This window comes from Pteronotus mesoamericanus, unplaced genomic scaffold (assembly GCF_021234165.1).
Source record: "Pteronotus mesoamericanus isolate MK-2021 breed Mesoamerican mustached bat unplaced genomic scaffold, CSHL_Meso_final contig_182, whole genome shotgun sequence".
Taxonomy (NCBI): domain Eukaryota; kingdom Metazoa; phylum Chordata; class Mammalia; order Chiroptera; family Mormoopidae; genus Pteronotus; species Pteronotus mesoamericanus.
Window position 1 is genome coordinate 13,149,979 of NW_026555078.1, and position 23,584 is coordinate 13,173,562.

Below are 23,584 nucleotides of genomic sequence, written 5' to 3' on the forward strand. Positions count from 1 at the left end.
GAGTCTATCTGAGCTTCATTGTATTGCCTCTGCTCCTTTGTCAAAGATCAGTCGGTTATATTTCTGTGGTTCTATATCTGGGCTCAATGTTCTGTTCCATTGATCTATTCTTGCACTAGTACCACACTTTCTTGAATGTCTTAAATACCGCAGCTTTATAATAAGTCCTGAAATCAGGTAGCTTCAGTCCTCCCAGTTAGTTCGACTACTTCGCAGTTGTGTTGGCTATTCTGGGTCTTATCTCTGCACATAAACTTTAGAATCAATTTGTCAATATATCAAAATAACTGCTAGGATTTTGATTGGGATTCCATTGAATCAATAGATCAAGTTGGGAAAAACTGACATCATTACTGTACTGAGTGTTCCTACCTGTGAACATGGAGTATCTCTCCACTTACTTAGTTTTTCTTTGATTTTGTTCATCAGAATTTTGTAGTTTTCCTCAAATAACTCCTGTGTACATTTTGTTAGATTTATACCTAAGTATTTCATTTTGGGAATGCCACTGTAAATGGCATTGTGTTTTTTAAATACCACTTGTTCATTGCTGATACATAGGAAAGCAATTGACTTGTGTACTAATTTTATAACCTGCCACTTTGTTATAGTCATTTATTAATTCCAGTAGATTTTTTGTTTGTTTGTTTTGGAAAATTTGGATTTTCGATTCCATCTGTGAATAAAGACAGTTTCATTACTTCCTTCCCAATCTGTATATTTTTTCTGTTCTTGTGTTATTGCAAGACTTATGAGTAAGGACCTCCACTACAGTGTTGAAAAGGAGTGGTGAGATGAGACATTCTTAGAGGGAAGAAAGTCAAATTACTCATTAAGTATGATACTAGCTGTAGATTTTTTTTTTGTATATTTTAAAAATCAAGCTGAGAAAGTTTTCCTCTATCCCTAGTGTACGGAGAGTTTTTATCATGAGTGGCTATTGGACTTGGCCAAGTCCTTTTTCTGCATCTGTGTGACCATGTGGTTTTTTAAAATCTGTTGATATGATGACTTACATTAATTGATTTTCAAATGTTGAACCTGCTTTGAATGCCTTGTATGAACTTCATTTGGTTGTGGAGTATAGTTCTTTTTAAACATTGTAAGATTCAATTTGTGGATATTTTGTTGAGGATTTTTGCAGCTATGTTCATGAAAGACATTAGTCTGTAGTTTTCTTTTCTTATTATGCTTTTGCCTGATTTGGTATTAAGTTAATTGTTATTTCATAGCATGAGTTAAGAAGTACTCCTACTTCTTTTATCCTCTGAAAGAGATTGTAGAGAATGGTTTAATTTCATCCTTAAATGTTTGGTAGAATTCACCAGTGCACCCATCTTGGCCAGCTGCTTTCTGTTTTGGAAGATTATTATTGATTTAGTATCTTTAATAGACATAGGTCTATTCATATTGTCTTGTGTGAGTTTTAGCAGATTGTGTCTTTCAAAGAATTGACCTGTTTTATCTAGATTATCTAATATGTCATAAGTAGTATTCATTTGTTCTTTTAATTTCTATAGGCTCTATAATGATGTCCCTTCTTTCATTTCTATCAGTAATTTGTGTTATCTCTCTCTTTTTTTCTTTTCAGTTAGCCTGGCTAGATGCTTGTATATTTTTAACCAGATTTTGATTTCATTATTCATTCTTTATTGATTACCTATCAATTTCATTGGTTTCTGTTTTAATTCTTATAATTTATTTTCTTCTTACTTTCAATTTAATTTGCTCTTTTCTGGATTCCTAAAATAGAAACTGAGACTGTTAATTTTTAAAATTTTTTAATTTTTTCTAAAATATGCATCCAATGCTATAAATTTACCTGTAAATTATGCTTTCATAGTGTCTCACAAATTTTTATAAGTTGTGTTTTTATTTTCATTTAGTTCAAAATATTTCTTAATTTCTCTTGATATTTCTTCTTTGGCTTATGTATTATTTAGAAGTGTGTCTCCACATATTGAGGGACTTTTTAGTTTTCTTTTGGTTATTGATTTTTATTTCGATTCCATTGTGGTCTGAGAGCAAACATTGTGTGTTCTGTTTTTTTAATATTTGTTAAGGTATGTTCTGTGGTAGAGAACGTGGCCCATGTTGGTGAATGTTCTCTGTGAGCTTGAGAAGATTATGTATTCCGCTGCTTTGGATGAAGGAGTCTGTAGATACTAATTATATCCAGTTGACTGGTGGTATTGCATTCAACTATATTCTTACAGATTTTCCTGCCTGCAAGATCTGTCCATTTTTAATAGAAGGTTGCTGAAATCTCCAGCTATGATAGTGGATGCATCTATTTCTCTTATAGTGCTCTTCATTTTTGCTTCATGTAGTTTGATGGTATCTTATTTGGCACATACACATTAAGGATTGTAATACCTTCTTCATTAATAATGCCCTCCTTTATCCCTAATAACTTTTCTTACTTTGAAGTCTGCTCTGTCTGAAATGAGTATAACTATCCCATTTCTTTTGATTAGTGTTAGCATGATTTATTTTCCTCTGTTCATTTACTTGTAATCTATATGCCTTTTTATTTAACAAGGATTTTTTATAGATAACATATAGTTGGGTCATAGTGTTTTTTAATCCACTCTGACAGTCTGTACATATATTTATACCACTGATATTCAAAATGATTATTGATATAATTGGATTAATGTCTACCACTTTTGTTACTGTTTTCTATTAGTTCCTCCTAAACTTTTTTTCTCTTTCACTCTTTTTCTGCCTTTTGTGATTATAATTTAGTATCTTACATAACTCTATTTTCTCTCTTTCTTAGAATAGCACTTACATTTTTAAATAAATTTTAGTTTTGGTGTTTGCCGTAGACATTTAGGACTAATACAAGTCCATTTTTATAACACTCTACCACTTCACAGATAGTGAAAGTACCTTACAATAACAAAGTAGCCTAATTTTCTTCCCTCTTGTCCCTTATATTATTATTGTCATTCACTTCACTTACATATAAGCATACATAAGTATACATGCATACACATTAGATATGTGCATAACATACGCAATTGAACACATCACTGCTATTATTAGCTTGAATGTTAGGTCACTTAAGAATAAGAAAAAAATTACCCTGGCTGGTGTGGCTCAGTGGATTGAGTGTTGGCCCGAGAACCAAAAATTTGCTAGTTCGATTCCCAGTCAGGGCACATGCCTGGGTTGTGGACCAGGTCCCCAGTTGGGGGCACCTGAGACACAAGATAGATGTTTCTCTTGCACATCGATGTTTTCCTCTTTCTCCCTCCCTTCTCTTCTCTCTAAAAAATAAATAAAATCATTTAATAAAAAAATAAGAAAAATAAATGTTTTCATTTTAAAGTCACCTTTTTTTTCCTTAACACTCCTTCTTTCTTTATGTAGATTCATGGAGTTTCCTTTTCACGAAGCTTCCCTTTCACTTTAAACTTTTTTTCAACAAACATGTTTTACTTTTTTTAACCCACGCACATGTACAATTTTTAAAAATTAATACTTGTGTCCTCTTTTGGTCCAGAAAACTATGAGTCCAGGTGTTTTCTTCTTATTGCATTTTTTTCCAAAGGGACTGATTTCTCCAAAGGATGCAGTGTTGTGCTATTTTTGCCTGCTATTTACATTGAGGTTAACTCTGTTGGTTAGAGTGTACTGGTAATGACACCAATGACATGGGTTTTATTTCCATGTGGTTCAGTTAACTTGGTTTTCCACTGCCACAGACTGCTCCCATAATTATGTCTAAAATGTGTTTTTGGCCCATGGGAGACCTGATGAAGCAAAGTGCAAACCCATCAGCATGTGGGAAAATGGACACCCGAGTGCTCCGCTGGCGGCGGAAGGCAGGCGCGTGGTGGAGGGCGACTGTCAAGACGCGACCTCTGAATTCCCATCTCAGACAAAATTCTTCGTATTTGCGCTGCACAGTTCAAGATATATGACTTAATGTTTTGGTTTTAAAAGGTTCAAAGTTAGTTACAGGCAAGGAGTTCCAGTTTACAGGCAAATCTTAAAATACTAAACAAGGTTACTTTAAAAAAATGAGTCATGCCTAGCCCTTCCCAATTACATAATATTTACTTATCCAAATGCTTTACCAAGTTTAAAATATATCAGTATTATATTTGAAATCCCATAAAACAGATACTTGATTATGTAATTTATTTAGAATAAAGGTTTTAATGAAGAAATTTGTGATCTTAGTTTTGCAGCAACATAGTTAGGTCTGCAGTATTCTCTATCATGGTTCAGAAACCTCAAAAACGAGAACACAGTCGTTTTTAATATAAATGCATAATATATAACCATTTAGATAGTATTCATTATGTGTTTACTGGATTCTAGGTGCTGTGTTGAATAAGTGCAAAGAGACCCTTTGCACTCTCCAAAGAGCCCTCATGGAATGAGGAAGGCAAAGCAGATAAATGAGGATACATTTTTTAAAAATTATTATTATTTAAAAATGGTGTAAAAGTGCTGTGTTAAAGCAAAGCACGGGGTGGTGACTGTGGGAGCAGTTATTAAGGGTTTTAACCCCAAGAGAAAGCTGTGCTGCTTTCTGAGGGACAGGTAGGATGACGCACACCAGACCTTATTGCCTATTGGAATGGACTATGCTCATCTGCAGGTAGAGAACTTTTCAACCACCTCCCTTGATCTCTTTGTTCTGTTCCCCTCTCCCTCCTTATACAAACCTCTTCCTTCACCAAGATGAGGAGGTGGGCTCTGTGACATGAGTCCCCATCTTCCAGGCAGCCGGCATCTGCAAATAAACTCCTTTCCTTTACATTAGCACCTTCTTCTGGAGTAGTGGCTTTTGTAGCGGCAGGCAGCCAGACCTGCGTTTGGTTATGAGTACAGTACCTTCTGGTTCCCAAACAAAGATAACACTTTCTAATTTAGGGAATCTAAACAATAAGCATTTTTCTTTCCTTCCCTGGTTTGTGAGCCGTAACTCCCTCTAGCCTGGCAGTTACGATTACATATACCATTTCTAGCTAATGCAAATAAGAGAAGCTGCTGTTGGAGAGAGGAGTTTTAAGGAGACTTCCAGGAGTGTTGTGGCAACAAGAAATTGATTCAGTCAGATACCAGTGGGGGTCACAGAGCCTGGCTTTTTAAAATAATATATCTGCACATCACCATTTAATTTGGGATCCACATTTTTTTGCATTTTCTATACCTCATTTTCAGTCAGAATGCTGCAGGTCCTCACACAAAAAAAAGGCAAGAGGCCTCTGTTGCTATTAAATAATCAGTCCAGTGGGAAAGGAAAAGTTAATTAAAATCTATGAAAATGAAATGAGTAACCTTTAAAGATAGGCAGCACAATGTGGCCAGTGTTAATATGACAATTTGTTAATGGACTAGACAGTTGTAATCACTATTAAAAATTACTCAAGGCTTTTTTATGTTTAGCAAAAGTTACTGATTAATGGAAGCAATGACCTGTGAGATTATCCATGAAAACCATTTGCCATCCGAATAAAATGCCAAAAAAAACACTCATTTAAAATTTTTCTTTTCATGCTATAATCTTATATTGGAAACTGTTTGGTTTACTTTTATTTTTTTATAACCAGTTAACTGGGTAATTTTTGAATCCCTTCTGTTTAAATGAGACGTTTTTATTTCTCGTTAATAGTAAGAGACTAAAACCACTAAAATCCCAGTCTTACCTATTCATGAGCAGCCTTTTCCATCTGGTGCCTGGTTTGGAGGAAAGCTGTCTTTCGAGAACATTCTTGGTCTTTTTTTCTCTTGATGCTGACAAGAAAAGAAACTGATCTGACAAATAAGAATATTTGTGTTATATAATCCATTTGTAAGAAAATCCATTTGTGCTGTTTTTCTACATTCAGATGAAACAGTTGATTTGTTTATTGGAATTTAAAGAGGGCTCTGGATAGAAAGAAATAGAAGAATTATTGTCATTGTGATAATTTAAAGAACTAAATGTGAAGATCTATAATTAACTAAAGTATATTTACATTGGGTGTAAAAGAAAATAGATAGTAGAGGTGAATGAGAATGAATTTCTCATATGTCCTTATTATCTATAAGTATTCCTAACAATAATTACTTAAACTAAGTGAGAATCTGTTTGGGTTTCTACAAAGTTTTGGGGAGATGATTGTCATCCATAATTCTGAGTAATGTTACTGGTACAGATTGAGCCACTCTACTAATACACAATAACTAATGATCAAAGACTATGCAGCAAGCAACCTACCAAAGAACATTGCTTAAAGCTTCAGTACTAGAAGAATCTTAGCAATAATCTGTTCCACTCCCATTACTTTACTGATTTGATCACTGTGGCCAAGAATGATTACGTGACTATGTTTACAAATCTTGTTAGCCCACTAATAGCAGAGGAAGAACGAGAACTTAGGTCCCTCCTCTCCTTCTTGTAATTTTCCACCATGCTGGGTGAACTGTGCTGTCTTTGAATGTGCTTGGTAGAAACTTGGCCATTGGCTTGGGCATTACCTCTTGGCCTCTAGTGTTATGGGTTTTGTGATGATTGTCCTAATTGATAATTTTCAAGTTTGACTAGCTTCTTCTGGCTTTTGCCAGAGGATAACTGCTTTTAGAATAGGAAGTCCCAATTATTTCAGGAAGGTTAGAAGGGATAAAATAGAGAAAGAGCAATACAAAGTATAATAAAATAAACTGTAGTTATAACTCAAAATAATCATTTTGAAATGCTGGTGGTGTTTACCTGTTTTGTATCATCTGATTTGTCATCTCATGTTCTTTTCTTGAAGTCTGTGGTGATGTTTCTGCATCAGCTCAGGATGGCAAGATCTTTCCGGCTTTCTGGGTATCAGGTAGAGAGATGTGGACACTGGAGTAGAGCAAAATAGGAGAAAAGGTTTCCTCTTCCCACTGTTCTACTTACTATATGAACATTAGTAAGAAATTTAGCTTTTATTGTTTTATTAAAAATGTATTTACTCAGTAAATATTTCCTTAGCATATACTGAATTCTGAACTAAAACTCCTGAAATTGATACTTTTCAAAGAGTTTGAATCTAGTAACAGATCCAAATATATAATAATTAACTATAATAGAATAAACTCTATAATAAAAGTACAAACAAAATAGTTTGGGAGTCCAGAAGCAGAAGCAGTATCTCTAGGAATATGAGTGGTGTTTGGTCATGGCATGGTATGTGAAAACCAACAGAGGATTATTTGTTTTAAGCTGGGGTCTGAAGAATGGTTGGATATTTTCTTGTTAATGCAGTCCAGGAAGGACATCCCAGATAATGGAGGAGATACTGCAGTGATGACAGAAGGTAATAGTGTTGGAAGTAAATTTGTAGACGGATGCTTTATAAATGACATACTCAGGAGTTTGGACTTTATCTGTCTCAGCATGGGAAGTACTAGACATATTTCACTGTTCTCTCCTGCCCCTATATCCATGGAGGGCATCAAAAATCAATTTAAGAACTTCTTCCCACTTAGTTCAGGTCTATCCCTAGAATATTGACCATACACGCTCCAGGAAGCTGTCATCAATCAGTCACTTATGGCAGCACAGATGGAATCCAATACTATAAGCGGTTCAAAGGAAAAAATGACACAAGCATATCTGTTTTAGATTCATAACTCAGGGACGTGTTGGGGTGGTTGAGTGATAGGAGGGATGGGGAGGGGAAGGGCACTGGCGGAGGGCTGCTGTGGTCGTACAGCTAGAATTTCAGGACACATTTTTAAAATAGAACGTATAGAACTTGAAGCTGTCATTGCTTTACTGAAAGTTTTAGTAAACAACTTTTTCCCTCATAATATCCATTTTGGACTTAATAAAAACTGCACCGTATGCTTTACAACATCCCACTATATTGATTTCCATGAATTCAAATCAACAAGAAAGGATTTAATTCTAGTTTGTAAGATATGGGGAGAGGGAGGCAATAATATTATAGAATTTCAGTCTTCGGAGAGCAGTATCTGAGAGAAAGCAGATCCCTCCAATTATCAACACAATTTATATTCATAATTAATAATAGTAATTATATCTTTATACAAGTATGATGAAATAATGATTATGATTATAATTGCTATTAATTGAAAAGGTTACATACATTATCTTAATCATCCTAACAATCCTGTAACATTGCCATTTATTGTCCCCACTTTAGAGTAAAGAGGAGAGATGGATACAATTATATATCCAAGTGACTCCGGCACCAAAGATCATACTCTATATTCCTCAGTAGGTCCAAGGTTATCTTTTTTTTTCAGTAGCAGCAGAGTATCAAGCCATATACTTTGCTTTAGGAATATGAGTGATAGTAATTGTCCAGAGAAGGAAGTTGGCTGTCTGGACTAGGGCAGTTGTCATGAGGATGAATAGGAAAGAGAAGATGATGAGGTATTTACCTTAAAAAGTCATTGATTAACCAGTTAGCTTTTAATATCTATTTTCTGTCATTCTGTCCAAAGCCCTTCTGGATTTTTTAACTAAATTCTTTCTTTTAAGGATAATTTTCTATTTACATGAAGATGTAAGAAATAATACTGAAAGATCCTATAATATATAAAGATCCCTCTACGCACTCCCCCTAATAAAAATGTCTTACAAAACTATTGTACTATATCACAATCAGGGTATTGACATTGATACAATCAAGACAGAGAATATTTCCATCAACACAAAAAACTTCATGTTGCTTTTCATAAGCCACACCCACTTCCTTCCCAACCCCACTCCATCCTTAACCTCTGGCAACTACTAACCTCTTCTCCATTTTTATAATTGAGTTTTTATCTGTTCCATTGATCCATGTGTGTATACCTCCAACAAGACCATGTGGTCCTTATACTGTAGCTATATAATAAGTCTAGAAATTGAGTAGATCACTTTTTCTCCCCATTTATTCTTCTTTTAAAAAATTGATTTAGCTATCCCAGTTCTTTTTCTTTCCATATAAATTTTAGAATGATCTTGTGTTCAGCTACAAAAATATTATTAGGATTTTGATAGAAATTGCAGTGAAAATTGTATATCAATTTGGAGAGAATTGATATCCTTACAATGTGAATCTTCTAATCCATGTATGCCTCACCATTGTTTTGTAGTTTTTAGCATATACATTCTTTACATGTTTTGTTAAATTTACAGTTAAGTGTTTAATTTTTTTAAGTCTTGTCAAGTGGTACCATAATTTTTTAACTTTTATCTCCTTGTTTCTAAGCTATATACCTTTTCTTTCTTTCTTTCTTTTTTTTTTTTTTTTTTTTTTTTGCTTTATTGCACTGGATGGATCCTTTGCTACCACAGTGAATAAGAATTGTGCGGAGGGCATTCTTGCCTTATTACTGATCTTAAGGGGAAAAATGTTCCATCTTTTACCATTAAGTATAGTGCTAATTGTAAGGATTTGTAGGTACTTTTTATCAAGTTGAGGAAGTTCTGTTCTACTTTTTTTTCTGAGTTTTTACTCTAATCATAAATGTGCAATGAAATTTTTTTCAAATACTCTATGTATCAATTGATATGATCAGGTGAGTTTTCTTATTTAGCTTGTTAAGATGATGGAGTATATTAATTGATTTTTGAATATTATACCAACCTTACATTCCTAGAATAAACCCAAATTGGTCATGATATATAACTCCTTTTATATATTGCCAAATTGTATTTACTAATATTTTGTTAAGACTTTTTACACCTATGTTAAAGAGGGAGCTTCAGTTTTCTTTTTCTTTTTTAAAACTGTATAATATTGGTTGCAGGTCAATACTAGCTTGATAAAATCAATTGGGAATTATTCCCTTTTATTCTGTTTCCTGGATGAGAGTGTCTAAAATTAATTTTCTTCTGTAATCATTTGGTAGAATTCACTAGTAAAACCTTCAGGCCTGGAGACTTTTTGGTAGGAGTTTTAAAATTGCAAATCCAATTTCCTTAATAGATACAAGGCTTTGCAAATCATATGTTTTATGCTGGATAATTCATGGTACTTTATGCTCTCTATAGAAGTAGTGCTATTGCTCATATTCTTCCTGTAATATCCTTTTGATATTTACAGGATCTGTAGTAACACCACTGTTTCATTCCTAATGTTGGTAATGTGTTGGTAGTTTGTGTCTGTTCTCTCTCTCTCTGTCTTTAATTCTGCTAAAAATTTGTCAATTTTATTGAACTATATAAGGAACCAGCTATTTGTTTCATTGATTTTTCTCTATTGTTTTTCTGTTCTCAGGCTCATGGATTTCTGTTCTTATCTTTATTATTTCTTTTTCTGTTGCTTGGGATTTACTCTTTTCTTTTCCTTTTTTTTTTTTTTAAACATTCTTGAGGTGGGAGCATAGAGTATTCTGTACAGTTCCCTCTCAGCACTGCTTTGGCATTGTCCTGCAATCTTGAATATGTTCTGTTTTCATTATTATTCAATTATGATGTTTTTTCTCTCCCTCGAGACATTCTCTTTGACCCATGGAATATTCAGAATTGTTTAGTTCCTAACTGTTTAGAGGCTTCCCTTCTAGGTATTTATGCTTCTGTATAAGCTTGATCATTTTCTGTCTAGTTGTACTATCAATTGTTGAGAGAGGGATGTTGAAGCTTGCAACTCTAATTTTGAATTTTCCTGTTTTTCCTTCCAGTTATATTACTTTTATCATCACATATATTGCAGCCCTTTTTTTTTGGTATATACATATATAGGATTGTTATTTTTTTCTGGTAGATCAGCCTTTATAAATCATTATTTAATATTCCTTTCTGTTTTGGATAATTTTCTTTGTGCTGAAATCTACTTTATCATATTAGCAAAATCATTCTGGTATTTTTTTGATTAATGTTTTCAGGGTGTATTTTTTTTCCATTTTTTGCTTTTATCCTGCCTATATCATTATATTTGAATTGAACTTCTTATCAACAACATGAAGTTCAGTCCATGGGTTATGCCGTGGATTAATGGCAGTGTAGTCATTAATCTACTTTCCCAATTTCTTTTAATTGGTGTACTTAGACTATTTTCATATATTATCATTAATATGGTAGTATTTAAGTTTGCCGGTTTTGTTTTCTGTGCATTTTAAAAAAATTTCCCTGCTGCTTTTTCTGTCTTCTTGTGGGTTATTCAAGCAATTTTTAGAATTCTATTTTGATTTAACAGTTGTGTTTTTAAGTGCATCTCTTTGGGTAGATTTTTTTAATGGTTGCTCTCAGCATTAGATTATAGATAGTTATCACATCTACTGGTATTGTTATTTTACCAGTTTGAAGTGTAGAAACTTTCTCCTTTCATGTTAAATATAATCCTTAAACATTTCCTCTATACACATTTTAAAACCACATCAAAGAGTGTTAAATTTTTTTACTTTAATCATCAGTTTTAAAACTCCATAGAAGGGAAGTCATTTGGATTTCTCCATATTTTTGATTCCTGATCATCTAAAATTTTTTAATTGTTTCTTCTTCATTTGGAGAAATTTTTTAGTCATTTTTATCTTTTTAAAAATTGTGATTCTTAATGTTTTTTTTCCTGAAAATGTGTTGACTTCCCTTTCCTTTCTGAAGGATATTTTCATTGTGTACAGGGTTCTAATTGTTGATTTTTTTTTCCTTTCAGCATTAACAAATTCTGTGGTTTCTAATGAGAATTTTTCTAGCATTTGAATTGTTTTCCCCTGTACCTAAGGTACATTTTTTTTTTCTCTCACTGCTTTCAAGACTTGTTCTTCATGTTTGATTTTCATAACTTGGTTTCTAATGTACTCAGAGTAAATCTAGGGCAGACCTAGAGAGTCTGGAAGGTCTCCGAAGCCTAGATCTGCTTTAATAGTAGGCACATCAGGAAACCAGCACAAATTTTATAGCTTCCATAAGCAGGAAATGATTGAAGAACAAGTCAAATATGCAGGATTTCTATAGGACCAAAAATACTTATCTACTTGCACCTTATGAGTATAGAACCAAAACAAAGTTCATGATAAACTACCTTCTAACCCAAAGAATTTAAATAAAGCCTAAACTTTCTTTTAGAGGAGCACAATTAGAGATAGTGTAAGTAGGAAGAATCATGATTTTATGCTTGGATTTGAGCATTTGAAACTTATTTTAGAAGTAGTGTTTACAATAGGTCATAAATTTCTCTTGTTCATTTTGCTAACTGTCATATGTGGTCCTTTGACCAAGACATCCCTTAAGCCAGTTTAGGACAGTGACTTGTTTCCTAATGAACCTGTTCTTATTTTCTCTGCTCTTGTTGTTAATAGAAATGACAAACTTGTAATAGTTGGCCGAGCCAGAGCTTTCGTTCTGTATCTTGGTATTTCTCCATGCCAGAGCCGAGACAGAGGTGGAATCAAAGATTATTGTATTGTTTTCTGTAGTGTAGCAGCTTTGTGGAGATGAGGTTTTAAATCTGTAAAGTTGACAAGATGGAAAGTTTCACCAGAAATGGATTGACATCAAATAAAATATGAGTACCTGTATTTGGATGTTTTACCGCATGCCCAAGAGACAGACAGTGGATTGGAAACCTTTAATTTATTGGGTCATTTGGGCTCCATCTGTAGACCAGTATGTTGTTTCAGCGTCTGAGACAAACCACAGAGGATAGCCCTACTTTTTAATGTTATTCTTCATTTTAACCTGTGTGTTTTCTGTGGTTAGGCCTGATGGGAAAACTCTTAGCTTACTGTGGTATGTCCAGATATTACCAGTGGGTGGCAGTAGATATGGCAGAGTTCTAAAAGTGTAGCTACCAATCATAGGTGTAGTATAAAAGCAGTATACTTGAGGGCTTTTTTGCTTATTTGTTTTAAAATGCAACTGATTATTTTTCACACATTTTCCTTATTTTAGCAGGCATACTTAAGGGTAATTTTTGAAAAACAGTCATAAAAACCAACATATAATTTTTACTATGTACCAGGCACTGTTTTAAATGTTTAACATTTATTTATTTATTTTAAAAAAATATTTAAGTAATTTATTTTTTTAGAGAGACGGGAAAGGTGGGAAAAAGAGGGAGAGAAACATCAATACTTGAGAGAAACATCAACTGGTTGCCTCTCCCATGCCCCCAACTGGGGACCTGGCCTGCAACTGAGGCATGTGCGCTGACCAGGAATTAAACTGGCAACCTTTCAGTTTGCAGGCCAGCGCTCAACCCACTGAGCCACACCAGCCAGGGCTACATATATTAATTTAAAACCAATGCATTTGATTGCTTTTGAGGTATTTTGGCTAATGTAGAGTCATTATTACTCAATTATTTTATTTTCATTTAGTAGTGTAATAGACTAGGAAGAACATTTACTGATAAGCATATTAAGATGAGGAAGTCTTCAGCTGTCACTCATTCTTTTAAACAAAATTTCTGGGCTTGTGTGCCTATGTGTGCATGTGAGAGAGAGAGAACGAGAGAGAGAGAGAGATACTGTGTATGCTGTATATTGAACACAGCTTGCCAAAAACAACTGCCTTTTCAAGTATCTAAATATTTACTTTTCATCAGAACCAACTTTTTAAAAATTTATTGATTTTTTGAGACAGAAAGGAAGGGAAAAGAGAGAGAGAGAGACATGGACATGTTGTTCCCCTTATTTATGTATCCTTTGGTTGATTCCTCTTCGTGCCCCAGCCCTCCCTGCAACCTTGGTGATGTGCTAACCAGGGTGATCAAAGCCACATCTTTTGATGTTACCTCCTAGAGTTGAGGAATTTCATTATGGCAGCCATTAACTTCTCACAGATAGTTGATGTTACACAAGTGCTTCCGCAACATTTCCTTTAGCTTTAGGGAGGCACCAGAAATCTATAGACTTTTATGGTAGAGTTTGGAATACTACATCATTTCAGTACAAATATTGAAAGGCTAAGAATGGCGATCACTGTTTTGTAAAAATGTGTTGGTACCTGTCCAGTTCAGAAGCCCTGGGCTCAGGTTCATGCACTTCTGTTCACTAGCTGTGTGGCATTGGCAGTGGCTTCTATCTGAGTTCAGTCTTCATCTATAAAATGTGAGGAGGTTAGATTAGATCAGTGGTTTTTAATCAGCATAATTTGGAGTCTTGTAGCTTCACCATGACACCACAGGGTTGACCCAAGGACAGAAGGGAAGTCCATTGGGCCAGGCCCCATGTCCTCCACTTTTGTTTCTGCCCAAACAGCTTCCTTTCAATTTTCTAAATTATTATGTTATAATATAGACCTGAAAGTGTGTATGATTTTATTCATAAGATAAAATTCCACTTCTTTTAAAGAAATGTAAAAACCCTGATCCCAACAGTCTCTTCTGTCCCTAAAATGTCAATGTTTCTAATAATTGGGGAGACAAGGAAGAAAAAGATAAACTGACCATAGTCTTCAGCTTGTAGCGAGGGCCTTGAGTATCAAGAATACAGCTGTGGGACGCTAGACCCATTCATGGCCTCTTAAGGGTTGTAGTACACTGTTAATTTAATCAATGTCAGTATGCCACAACTGTCCGCCACAGGAGAGTAGCTCACATTTACTTTTTTAAAAGTATTGTATTATTTTGTGAATTTACATTATCTGTTGTTGTAGTTAAATGTCAGGACACATAGACTAACACTGAACAGGAGTACTGAATTATTAAGTGAGGTATAAAAGCCAGAAACTAAATGCCTTTTCTGAAATTGCAATCATTAATTCACCGTGTTCTGCTGCCAGTGCTCCCCTGTCCAGTGCTGTTTTTACAAATGTTGCTGTGCTTGAAGTCCCATTTCTATAATTTTCTCTCTTTGTTACCAGATTGGTTGATTTATAGTATGGATGATATATTGTTTTTTTATTTATTGAATTTAGGGAGGGAGAGACAGAGAAAGAGAGAAAAATATCGATTTGTTATTCCACTTATTTATGCATTCATTGGTTGCTTCTTGTGTGCCCTGACTGGGGATTGAACCTAAAACCTTGGCGTATCAGGACACTAACCAACTGAGCTACTCAGCCAGGGGCTTGGATGAGATTTGTTTAATCATAAAGATTAAATGAGGGTAAAAGAAACATTTCTAAACTTAATCTCCAACCTTTCTGTGAGGGGTCGAATTCCTAGATGGGTATGTTGCTCTTGCCCACCTGGACACGATTCTCCTTTTAAAAGTAAATCAACTCACCAATAACCTCTTCGGTCCCTTGGCTACCAGGAACCAGAATCAACACACAGAAAAAGTGGCAAACCTTGTTTGAACAGCCAGACCACTAGCTCTAAAGACTGCAAAGAAGCTGTACAAGACTGTCTTAGCCAAAAACATGGTCATGATCTATTATCCTGAGTGTTCCAGAGAAATGCAAAGTGGAAGAAAAACAAAATAAATTGACTCTCCAATTCTCATTCATGGTGTCCTCTTTAAAATGGGATTTCCCCCTCCCTCTTAATGACTATGTATTATAATGAGTCAGTATCAGCTCTTTAAAGAGTTGGAGTCAGTCCAAGGAAAGTACACAGGGCTGCTGCCTTTTTCACCAAAAAAAAAAAAAAAAAAAAAAATCTTTCATTAACTAATGTTGATGGAAGCACATTTAGCCACAGCAATTTGCATGGCAGCTGAATTGCTGTTTGTATTGAACAGCAAACCAGAAAATAATAAAGCAAAATATGAACATGCCAGTGGTGTGCAAGGGAGCAGTGCGGCCCTTTAGCTTTTCCATGCTGATCATTTTGTTCTGAAGTTGGTCAAGAACAAACAAGATTGCTTGTTATAACGAGGTGCACTAATCACACTCAGTTGTTGTCAAAGCATTATGTCACTTCAGCTGTCTAGAGGTTTCATCCATATTCTCTCATCATGTGTCTGTTTGCAGTAGAGTAGTCACTTCTCAGCAATGCCCAGTAGCCATATTTCATCAGCACAGGTTAATAACTCTTTATCATTCCAAATGTATGTACTTAACAATACACCTAAGAAGTGAGCAATTGCACAGAGCAGTGATATAGACAGACGAGGCAATTTTGGGGCTGAAAACCAAGCAGCAGTGCTAGAAAAATAGTAGTTAAGGAGGGTACTTGACATCAGAGAACTCCTAAAGGAAGTGAGAGGAATACAAACGTGTGCATTTTTTAGAATAACAGTATAGGAAAGAGTACAATTAAGTCCTGAGTGGTACAACGAGAGCATGACATAACAGATGGAGCAGGAAGATAGAGGGGCAAAGCTCTGGCTGGGCCCTGGCAGTATTTGGGTAATCTCAGACAAACCATTTGCCTCCTTTGAGCTGCATGTCCTTGTCTATTTACTGTGGAATGAAACGTTTCACTATAATATAGAAAGCTCTTGCCCACTGTAAGTTCTCCAAGTTTCTGAATAGAGAGAAAATAGTTCAATAATACCACATCCCCAGAAACTTTTAACAATGACAGCAATCCAACTAACGCTAGTTTAAGTAAAAGAAAATAAGGTGTTACAAGTCCAGCAGCTAGGTGTGCTTAATTCAGGCAGGAGTGATCTTGTCCTCAACCAATCTCTCTGTCTCCTGGCTCTGCTTTATTCTTTGCTGGTTTCATTCTTGTACAGGTTTCTTTTACATCATAGAATATACAGGCAACTATAAGCTTGCAGCTTCAGAAGGAGAGGGATTCTCTCAGTTTCCATCAGGGTACCTGAGTACCTGCTGGCATTGCTTAGTTTATGTGCACTGGGAGGTAGGGTGCTCTGACTGACCAGCCTGGGCCATGACCTACTTTTGTGGCAGAAGAGGTTCATTGGACCCCTTGACTGAATGTTTCACAGGAATCTCATGAAGGAAAGGAACAAGAAGTTCTCACAGGGAAGGGATGTGGCATAGAGAAAAAAAAATAAACACAGATGTCCACGTCTACTCTTGATATAAGCTGGGATGACGGCCAGTGGCAATGAAGAGGAGGGGGTTCTATATTTTAAATACCAATTGTAAGAATTCTTTTGTGGCTGTTTTTGTTCAGCCATCCAAAATCAAGTGTTGCTATTGGTGTCAGCTTTGTTGGAAGAGCAACATGACCTTTATGTATTTGGAGAAAACTGGGAACATAATTTTGAATTGCAACAATTCTATGAACTTCTGAAGGTAAACTGAACTTCACATCTATATTTTATCAGATGTGTGAGTTGAGTCTGGCTATATAAGTGAGCCAATGTCCATGATTTGTCCAGTCAGTTTTAGCTAAGGTGTGGGATATCTGGTATACCAAGTTGACTTCGGAGGAGTAAGATCAGTTTCCTTTGATGGTTGATGGACTCCAGTATCCATCACTCCAGTTCCATTGTACCATTAAACAGTGCGATTTGAACAAGGGGCCCAGCTCTGAGAACCACCTAATATCCTCAAGTACTGTAGCAAAATGGCTACATTGTGTAGGAACAGAATAGTGATCTTACAAACGTTGGAAACAGGTGGGTTGAAGACATAATTTACTGAAACCAGTTGGAGTCGGCATCTGTTGCTTTGGCCTGTCCATCCTGCCTTCTGTTAACAGTACCCTGATTTTGCCTTTGGAAACTGGTCTTTGTGTTCTTCATGAAATCCTTTTGGGATTATCAGTGAACGCACTCCATGATTTCCCCGAGCCAAGCAATAGGCAGGAGAGCTAACCTGGGCTCATTAGTTCTTCTCTTTAGGGAATTCCATCTTGAGTGGAGTCACATAAAGATTAGAGGCGCCCAGGGTCAAATGCCTGTTAGTTCATGCCCTCTGCATCCCTACTCATCTAGGCCAGTTGTTAGTCTCTCCTGAGCTGGATCCCCTTTTCCCACGTCTCTATTCGTTACTCCAAAGGCTTTTTGTTTAGTTAGCAACTGGTTGCTATCAATTAGCAAGTGCTAGGTACCAAACAGTCTCCCAATTCCATTTATTTAGGTCTTGATTCTATGAGCTGGAGTTGGCACTGGGCTCAGCTGGCTCCCACCTGTGTCATCTGTGGTCATCTTCAGCTCAGCCGGGCAGCTCTGCTTCTGGGCATTTGCTGGCTGCCAGTGGGGGCAACCTGCAAGGTGTCAAGGGTGGGAGAAGTCCCGGACCACGTGTCTCTTGTCATCTCCACAAGCTGGGCTGGGTTCGTTCAGAGGGAGGTTGACAGAGTTCTAAGTGGAAAGTGAAAATGTAGGAGGCCTCTTGAGTCCTCCACGCAGACTGGCACAAGGTTGCTTTTGCTGTACTCTGTTTACAGAATCAAGTCCGGAAGCAGCCTAGATGGGACCTGTGGAACGTAGTGTTTGCAGACCCTTTCATGGAAGTAGCTACAATGTCACAATGCAAATGAGTAGGGACGCAAGGAGAAGAAAGATTGACGGCACTTAATCTACCACACCTACTTTGGTTTCTGTACCATACAGCTAAAGAACCTTATATGCCCACCAAAAACCCTTTTAAAAATCCACTCACATGCATTTCCATGCTTCTTTAACTTTGTTGACATAACTGATTATGAGAGGTCTGAGAGCAAAAGTCAGCTCCCCATGGGATACAGAGCTAAACTACCTCTTATCCTCAATTCCAATGCATTGTGTCTGGAGAGGACTGCTTGCCTTCCAGTCTCAAGGTGCCATTGCCATCAATTATATCATCTACCAGGTCTCCTGAAGTTTCAGTGTATTGCCCACCGAGCTGTGACATATACAAGCATGACTTGGCTTTCCATTATGTTATTGCTTCCTGCTACATCTAGTGTAGCACTTGCTAAAAACATTTGTATTTGCCTTCCTGGAATGGGGGGGGGGGGCGGAAATACACACACACACGATTTCTGTAAGTTATGTTTTCCTTTTATGCAGCACAGCCGCTTGGGAGGCCATATCACTCACAGAGAAAGGCAAATGCTAATATGAATGTGCACTGCGGTAGGTGTTTATTGCCCGCTGTCATCCAAGTTCTGACTCAGCCCGGCCCTCTTTAGGTTTGTGAGATCTAATAAGATCATAGCACAGGGTGGTATAGCTGCAGGCAGAAAATCCTACTTGCCAAATATATGCATAGATATTTTTACAGCAAGTCCATAAATTAATGTAGGGCCCCAAGATACCACGGCTATGCGCAGGCATTTAGACAGAACTCTCTTCAGCTGACTACCTCCCCTTGCAGCCCCTGAGTTCTCTGAGATGGTGCCAAACTCTTGGTCAGATACAGCTTCAATGCTTCCCACCCTTTTGGTGTGAAATGATAATTAATGTGACTACAGTTCAGGTGGTGTTCTACTTCCATTAATAACACCCATTATTCCAGGGCATTTTAATTTGGTTACAAAAACTGACGCTGGAGGTGGAACTTGGCTTGGGTGTTTAAGAGCACATGGTTTGTTTCTAATTTTTCTTTCAAAAGAAAAATGGTTGTTTTTTGATTTTTCTTTGAAGGGAAATTTTGTGTTACTTTTGAGTTTTATAAGCACTGGCCCAAATTTCTAAAATGCTGGTGTGATTTTGGATTTGTAATTGAGTTGGTCTACTTCTCTGGTATCTCTACCAGAGCTAGGACCTCCCAGGGTTTCTCAGCTAGTGTAGGTTTGGCAGGGCCCACAGCTCTGCCACATCTCATCTGCTGAAATGAGAGGCATTGTATTCACATTGCTTCTCACACTTGAACATCAAATTCTACTTCCAGGCAACAGTTTATACAAGCCATGGACCGAATTGGGTTTGATAATAAGATACAACCAATTTTTACATCGTACGTATTTTGATGGGTATTTTACTTTCTTATTGTAGATCTGCTTGAGGAGAGCCACAGAAAAGATGAAGAAATGGAATCTCTGCAGGTAAACTAAATTCTCCTACAGGGCAGGTATCCTGGGGATAAAAACCTTTTTTTTTTTTCTTTCTTTTTTTTTTTTTTGCTCTGTTAGCCTTTAATATTGTCCCAGTCAGACCAGTGTGGCAAATGAAGTAAAAATATACAATATACATCAGAACTTTAAAGCCCACATTGGAATTTGTTTCCTGTAGAAGTGTTTAAGAGCATTTATATTCTCCTAAAGCAAGAAGCCAACTCAGCCTTCATGCTGCTTGTGAAAGAAACCTTTATTCCTTGGTATAACTTCATAGGAACTGCACATTAGGAAATGAAAGCAACATCTTTGCGATGTCATTTCCCTCAAAACAGGGCTGAGGAATGAGGATGAATTCATGGCATCTACATAGTCAAGTGAAAGTTAAAAGTATTCTGACCCTATGAATGTCATCTACCAGAGACCAACCCCAAATATTAACACATATGTGGACCTTAAGACTTACCCTGTATGCCTCTCAGTTCACTATGGATTTATCCACATTTCCTGGATTGGGAAATTGTGTTTGAAAGGTTGCACTAGAATTTTAATTGACATTTCCAAGGAATGAGCAATTGATGTTAACTTGGCATCTGACAAGAAGTTCTCTTTCTTTTACATTGGGCTGACTTACAAATGGGTAACTCAAGTGTCTCTCTTTATTAGGGGAAACATAATGAGTTATACCCACATGACAGCACCAATTCACTTAACGTCAACATCGTGGACTAAGAACAGAAAATACTTTGGACATTTAAAGTTCTTCTTGGGCCTGGAGACATGAGGCAGGGCTAGGCAGAGATACAATAAGCAGGCTTGAATGCTTTAGGGGTAAAGATATTTGCTCTCTCAAATGAAGGATGAGTTAAGCAAAGCCCAAAGAGCAAGGGAAATGTTCTATAATAGGGGATTTTTCTATGTGATGCTGTATTTGTTAAGAGAAAATTGTATAATTGATCTTAACATGATCAAGAAGATCTATATATCTAACAAAAGTGGCCTGTGTTAGCCACAGTTTTGTACAGATTAAATTCTTTAGCATCTTGTGCTATGTTCAGGTAAAAAAAGAAAGAGTCCTGGTTGACCTAGTCTGGGGCAAGGAAAAATCTCAAGTGCATACTCACCCTGTATATCTCAGAGAAACTATTGTCAGCACAGCTGTTATAAAAAAGCAAAGGTTTTATGTACACTAAGTGTGTATATTGGGAAGGTAATAAATGCTTTTTGAGGCATTTTGGTTATGCATCATGTTTGCCATTGGCCCCAGAATATACAACATATAAACATGTTTCTCGAGTACCTGGTACATATGTGGCCTTTTGAAATGGCAGCACAAACCTTTTTTTGCATTTATGTCTCTCACAATATGAATGTTGGAACCAGTAATCCTATTAAATTTAATAGCCTATGATGCTTCTCAAATATTTATTAAGTACTGGCAGCATTTTCTACCAAAATGTCCACCAAGTGCAATAAAATGTGCCAGCCAACTAAGTATGGGCATTTTAAATGTAGAGTTTCATCCACTATGATGTCCAACAGTAGAAAAGTTCAATGTTGGCACTCTATAGAGGCAGCTAGTGCCTAACACTAATACTCTGTTAAGATCGAAGAAGGAACTGACACTCCCAGCATGCACAAGTGCAGAGACATATCACAGGAAACCTTTCATGTTACAGACCAGAGGAAAATCTGTCAAAAGGTGCCTACATTCCCCACTTGCTACGCTCAGATACCATGATCACAGGTGATAGCTTGAGAGGACTATCTATTAAAATATGTAGGTTGAAGTCCTGTAGTCATACAAGATAACTTTGGGGAGAAAAAGACAAAGCAGTTTTTAAAAAATGATAGCCCAAAGGACTGGAGATTGACATCTTTGAACATCTTTGAATTTTAAGTCCTGTCCCTGCTTCTGGTTCATGGGGTAACCCTGAGTAACTCAATTAACTTTGCTGTGCCTATTTTCTCATCTGTAATATAAAATCATAAAACCGTCTCCGTCTCCCAGAAGTGTTTAGTGTGGATTAGATTATTCCAGAAGGGAGAGCTAAATATTTAATTCCAATTTACAGTGCTAGCAAATCCCCATTTATCCAAATTGGAGTCAATTTTATTTACTCATTATCATCATATAATTACATGTAACAGACATTCTGCATTGAATGTTATCCTTCTTAAGGGTAATGGGTATTTATCTGTAAACCTTTTCCAGTTCCCTATAACTAAACAGTGCTTCATATACTCATTAAACACATATTTATTGAGCACCAGTTCTATGCAAGGCCTTGTACTAGGTTCTAGGAATACCAAGACAAGATGCTTACACTGGAAAGCTTCTTGTCCTTTACACCAGAATTAGTGGAAAAGAATGTTAAGTAGATTTTTATAATATTTTAAAATGCTACTAGAGGGTTACATAAGTCACTGTTGGAACATATAACAAGATCTGTCTTTGTTTGGTGGAAATAATGGTAGGTTAGGCATACGTGTAGGGGGTTAAAGGTGAGAAGTGCCAACTGGGGTAGAGTGGCAATCCAAGTAGGCTTCACAAAGGAAGCCAATGTTTAAACGATAACCAGGAGCTAGCATTGACGGGTTTGGAGCGAAAATAAAAAGGTTTAGGAAATGTGATGGCTATGGTAGGTTTGAGGTAAAAGAGAGCATCATTATTATGTTTAAGGACCTGAAAGAAGTTTTGGGTGGTGGAATGTAGTAACTGAGAGAGCAGAGGCGAGATAGGAGTCCGTAAGGTAAACAGAGGTCTGAAGGAGTTCCTAAAGGAGTTTGGCTTTTACCTTTAGTATGTGGGAGAGGAGCCAAGGGTTTGAAACAAGGGAACAATATGATCAAATTTTCACTTTTAATGTATTACTGGCTGTAAAATCAGTGGGGGCAATTGAGAGTGAAGCCAGGAAGACCAATTAAACAGGTGTTTGTGAGGCGGCCCACACGGCCTCACGGTGACCTGGACTGAGTAGCCGCAGAGAGCATAAGGATGGGTGGGTGACTTCTTCATGTAGTTTAGGATATAAAAATCTATGGAACATTAACACTGGTTGTTAGGAAGTAAAAATGAAGGAGTTAAGAATGACTTTTAGGTTTCTTGATTGGGAAACCTCGTAGATGGTTGTTATTCGGTGAAATGAGAAGTTGATTAGTTCCATTTATATTGTGAGTTAGGGTGCCCTGAGACATCAGGTGTCAGTGTTGAGAAGGAGGTTTATATGAAGTGAGAAGAGTTTGAACTAGACATGCCGAATTTGGTGTCATCAGAACTGGTTTTCATATCATATACATGATACTACAAGTCATATGAACAATGAGAACTCCCAGGGAAATATGCAGAGCAAACCAATGAAAACTTAAGGCAGAACTCCAAGGAGCACCAGCACGTAGATGACAGGCTAAGGATGAAAATCCTGCAAAGAAGTCTAAGGTGTAATTTCTGGAGAGCATAGCGACATGAAACTTAGCCAAGAATATTTCAAGAGGAAAATAGTCAATAAAACAGAATAAATATTTGTTAAATCCCTGAATTCACTTAGCTAAGGGGTTTAGGTTTTAAAATAAGAGTTTACCATACAGCGGGTTGTAATTTCCTATCATACCTATGAAGCAACTCTCATGCCTTTCATTTTCCCAAATACCTACCACCTAGCTTGGTGCCTCACCGGAGCAGATACTCGGTACATTTCTGCTGACTAAATGAGCAAATAAATGCCACTGTACCAGTGTCTTATTTATACAGCTTTTATGCCTAGCTCTCTCGAAGGTCTGCCTATTAGAAAACAACAACCATCTCTGTCCCAGAGTTTATTTTTTGTTTAAAAATCTGGGGGCCAACTTCCGAGTTCTGTCAT

The 23,584-nt window shown here is 36.6% G+C and overlaps 1 protein-coding gene across 1 annotated transcript in view; it reads left to right on the forward strand.

The window, feature by feature from the left end:
* CEP128 (centrosomal protein 128) overlaps positions 1-23,584 on the forward strand; it is a 336,595-nt gene that overhangs the window by 238,600 nt on the left and 74,411 nt on the right. Inside the window, exon 20 of the mRNA XM_054567190.1 lies at positions 19,663-19,712. Within this exon, the coding sequence (XP_054423165.1) occupies positions 19,663-19,712 (50 nt within the window). The remainder of the gene's footprint in view (positions 1-19,662; positions 19,713-23,584) is intronic.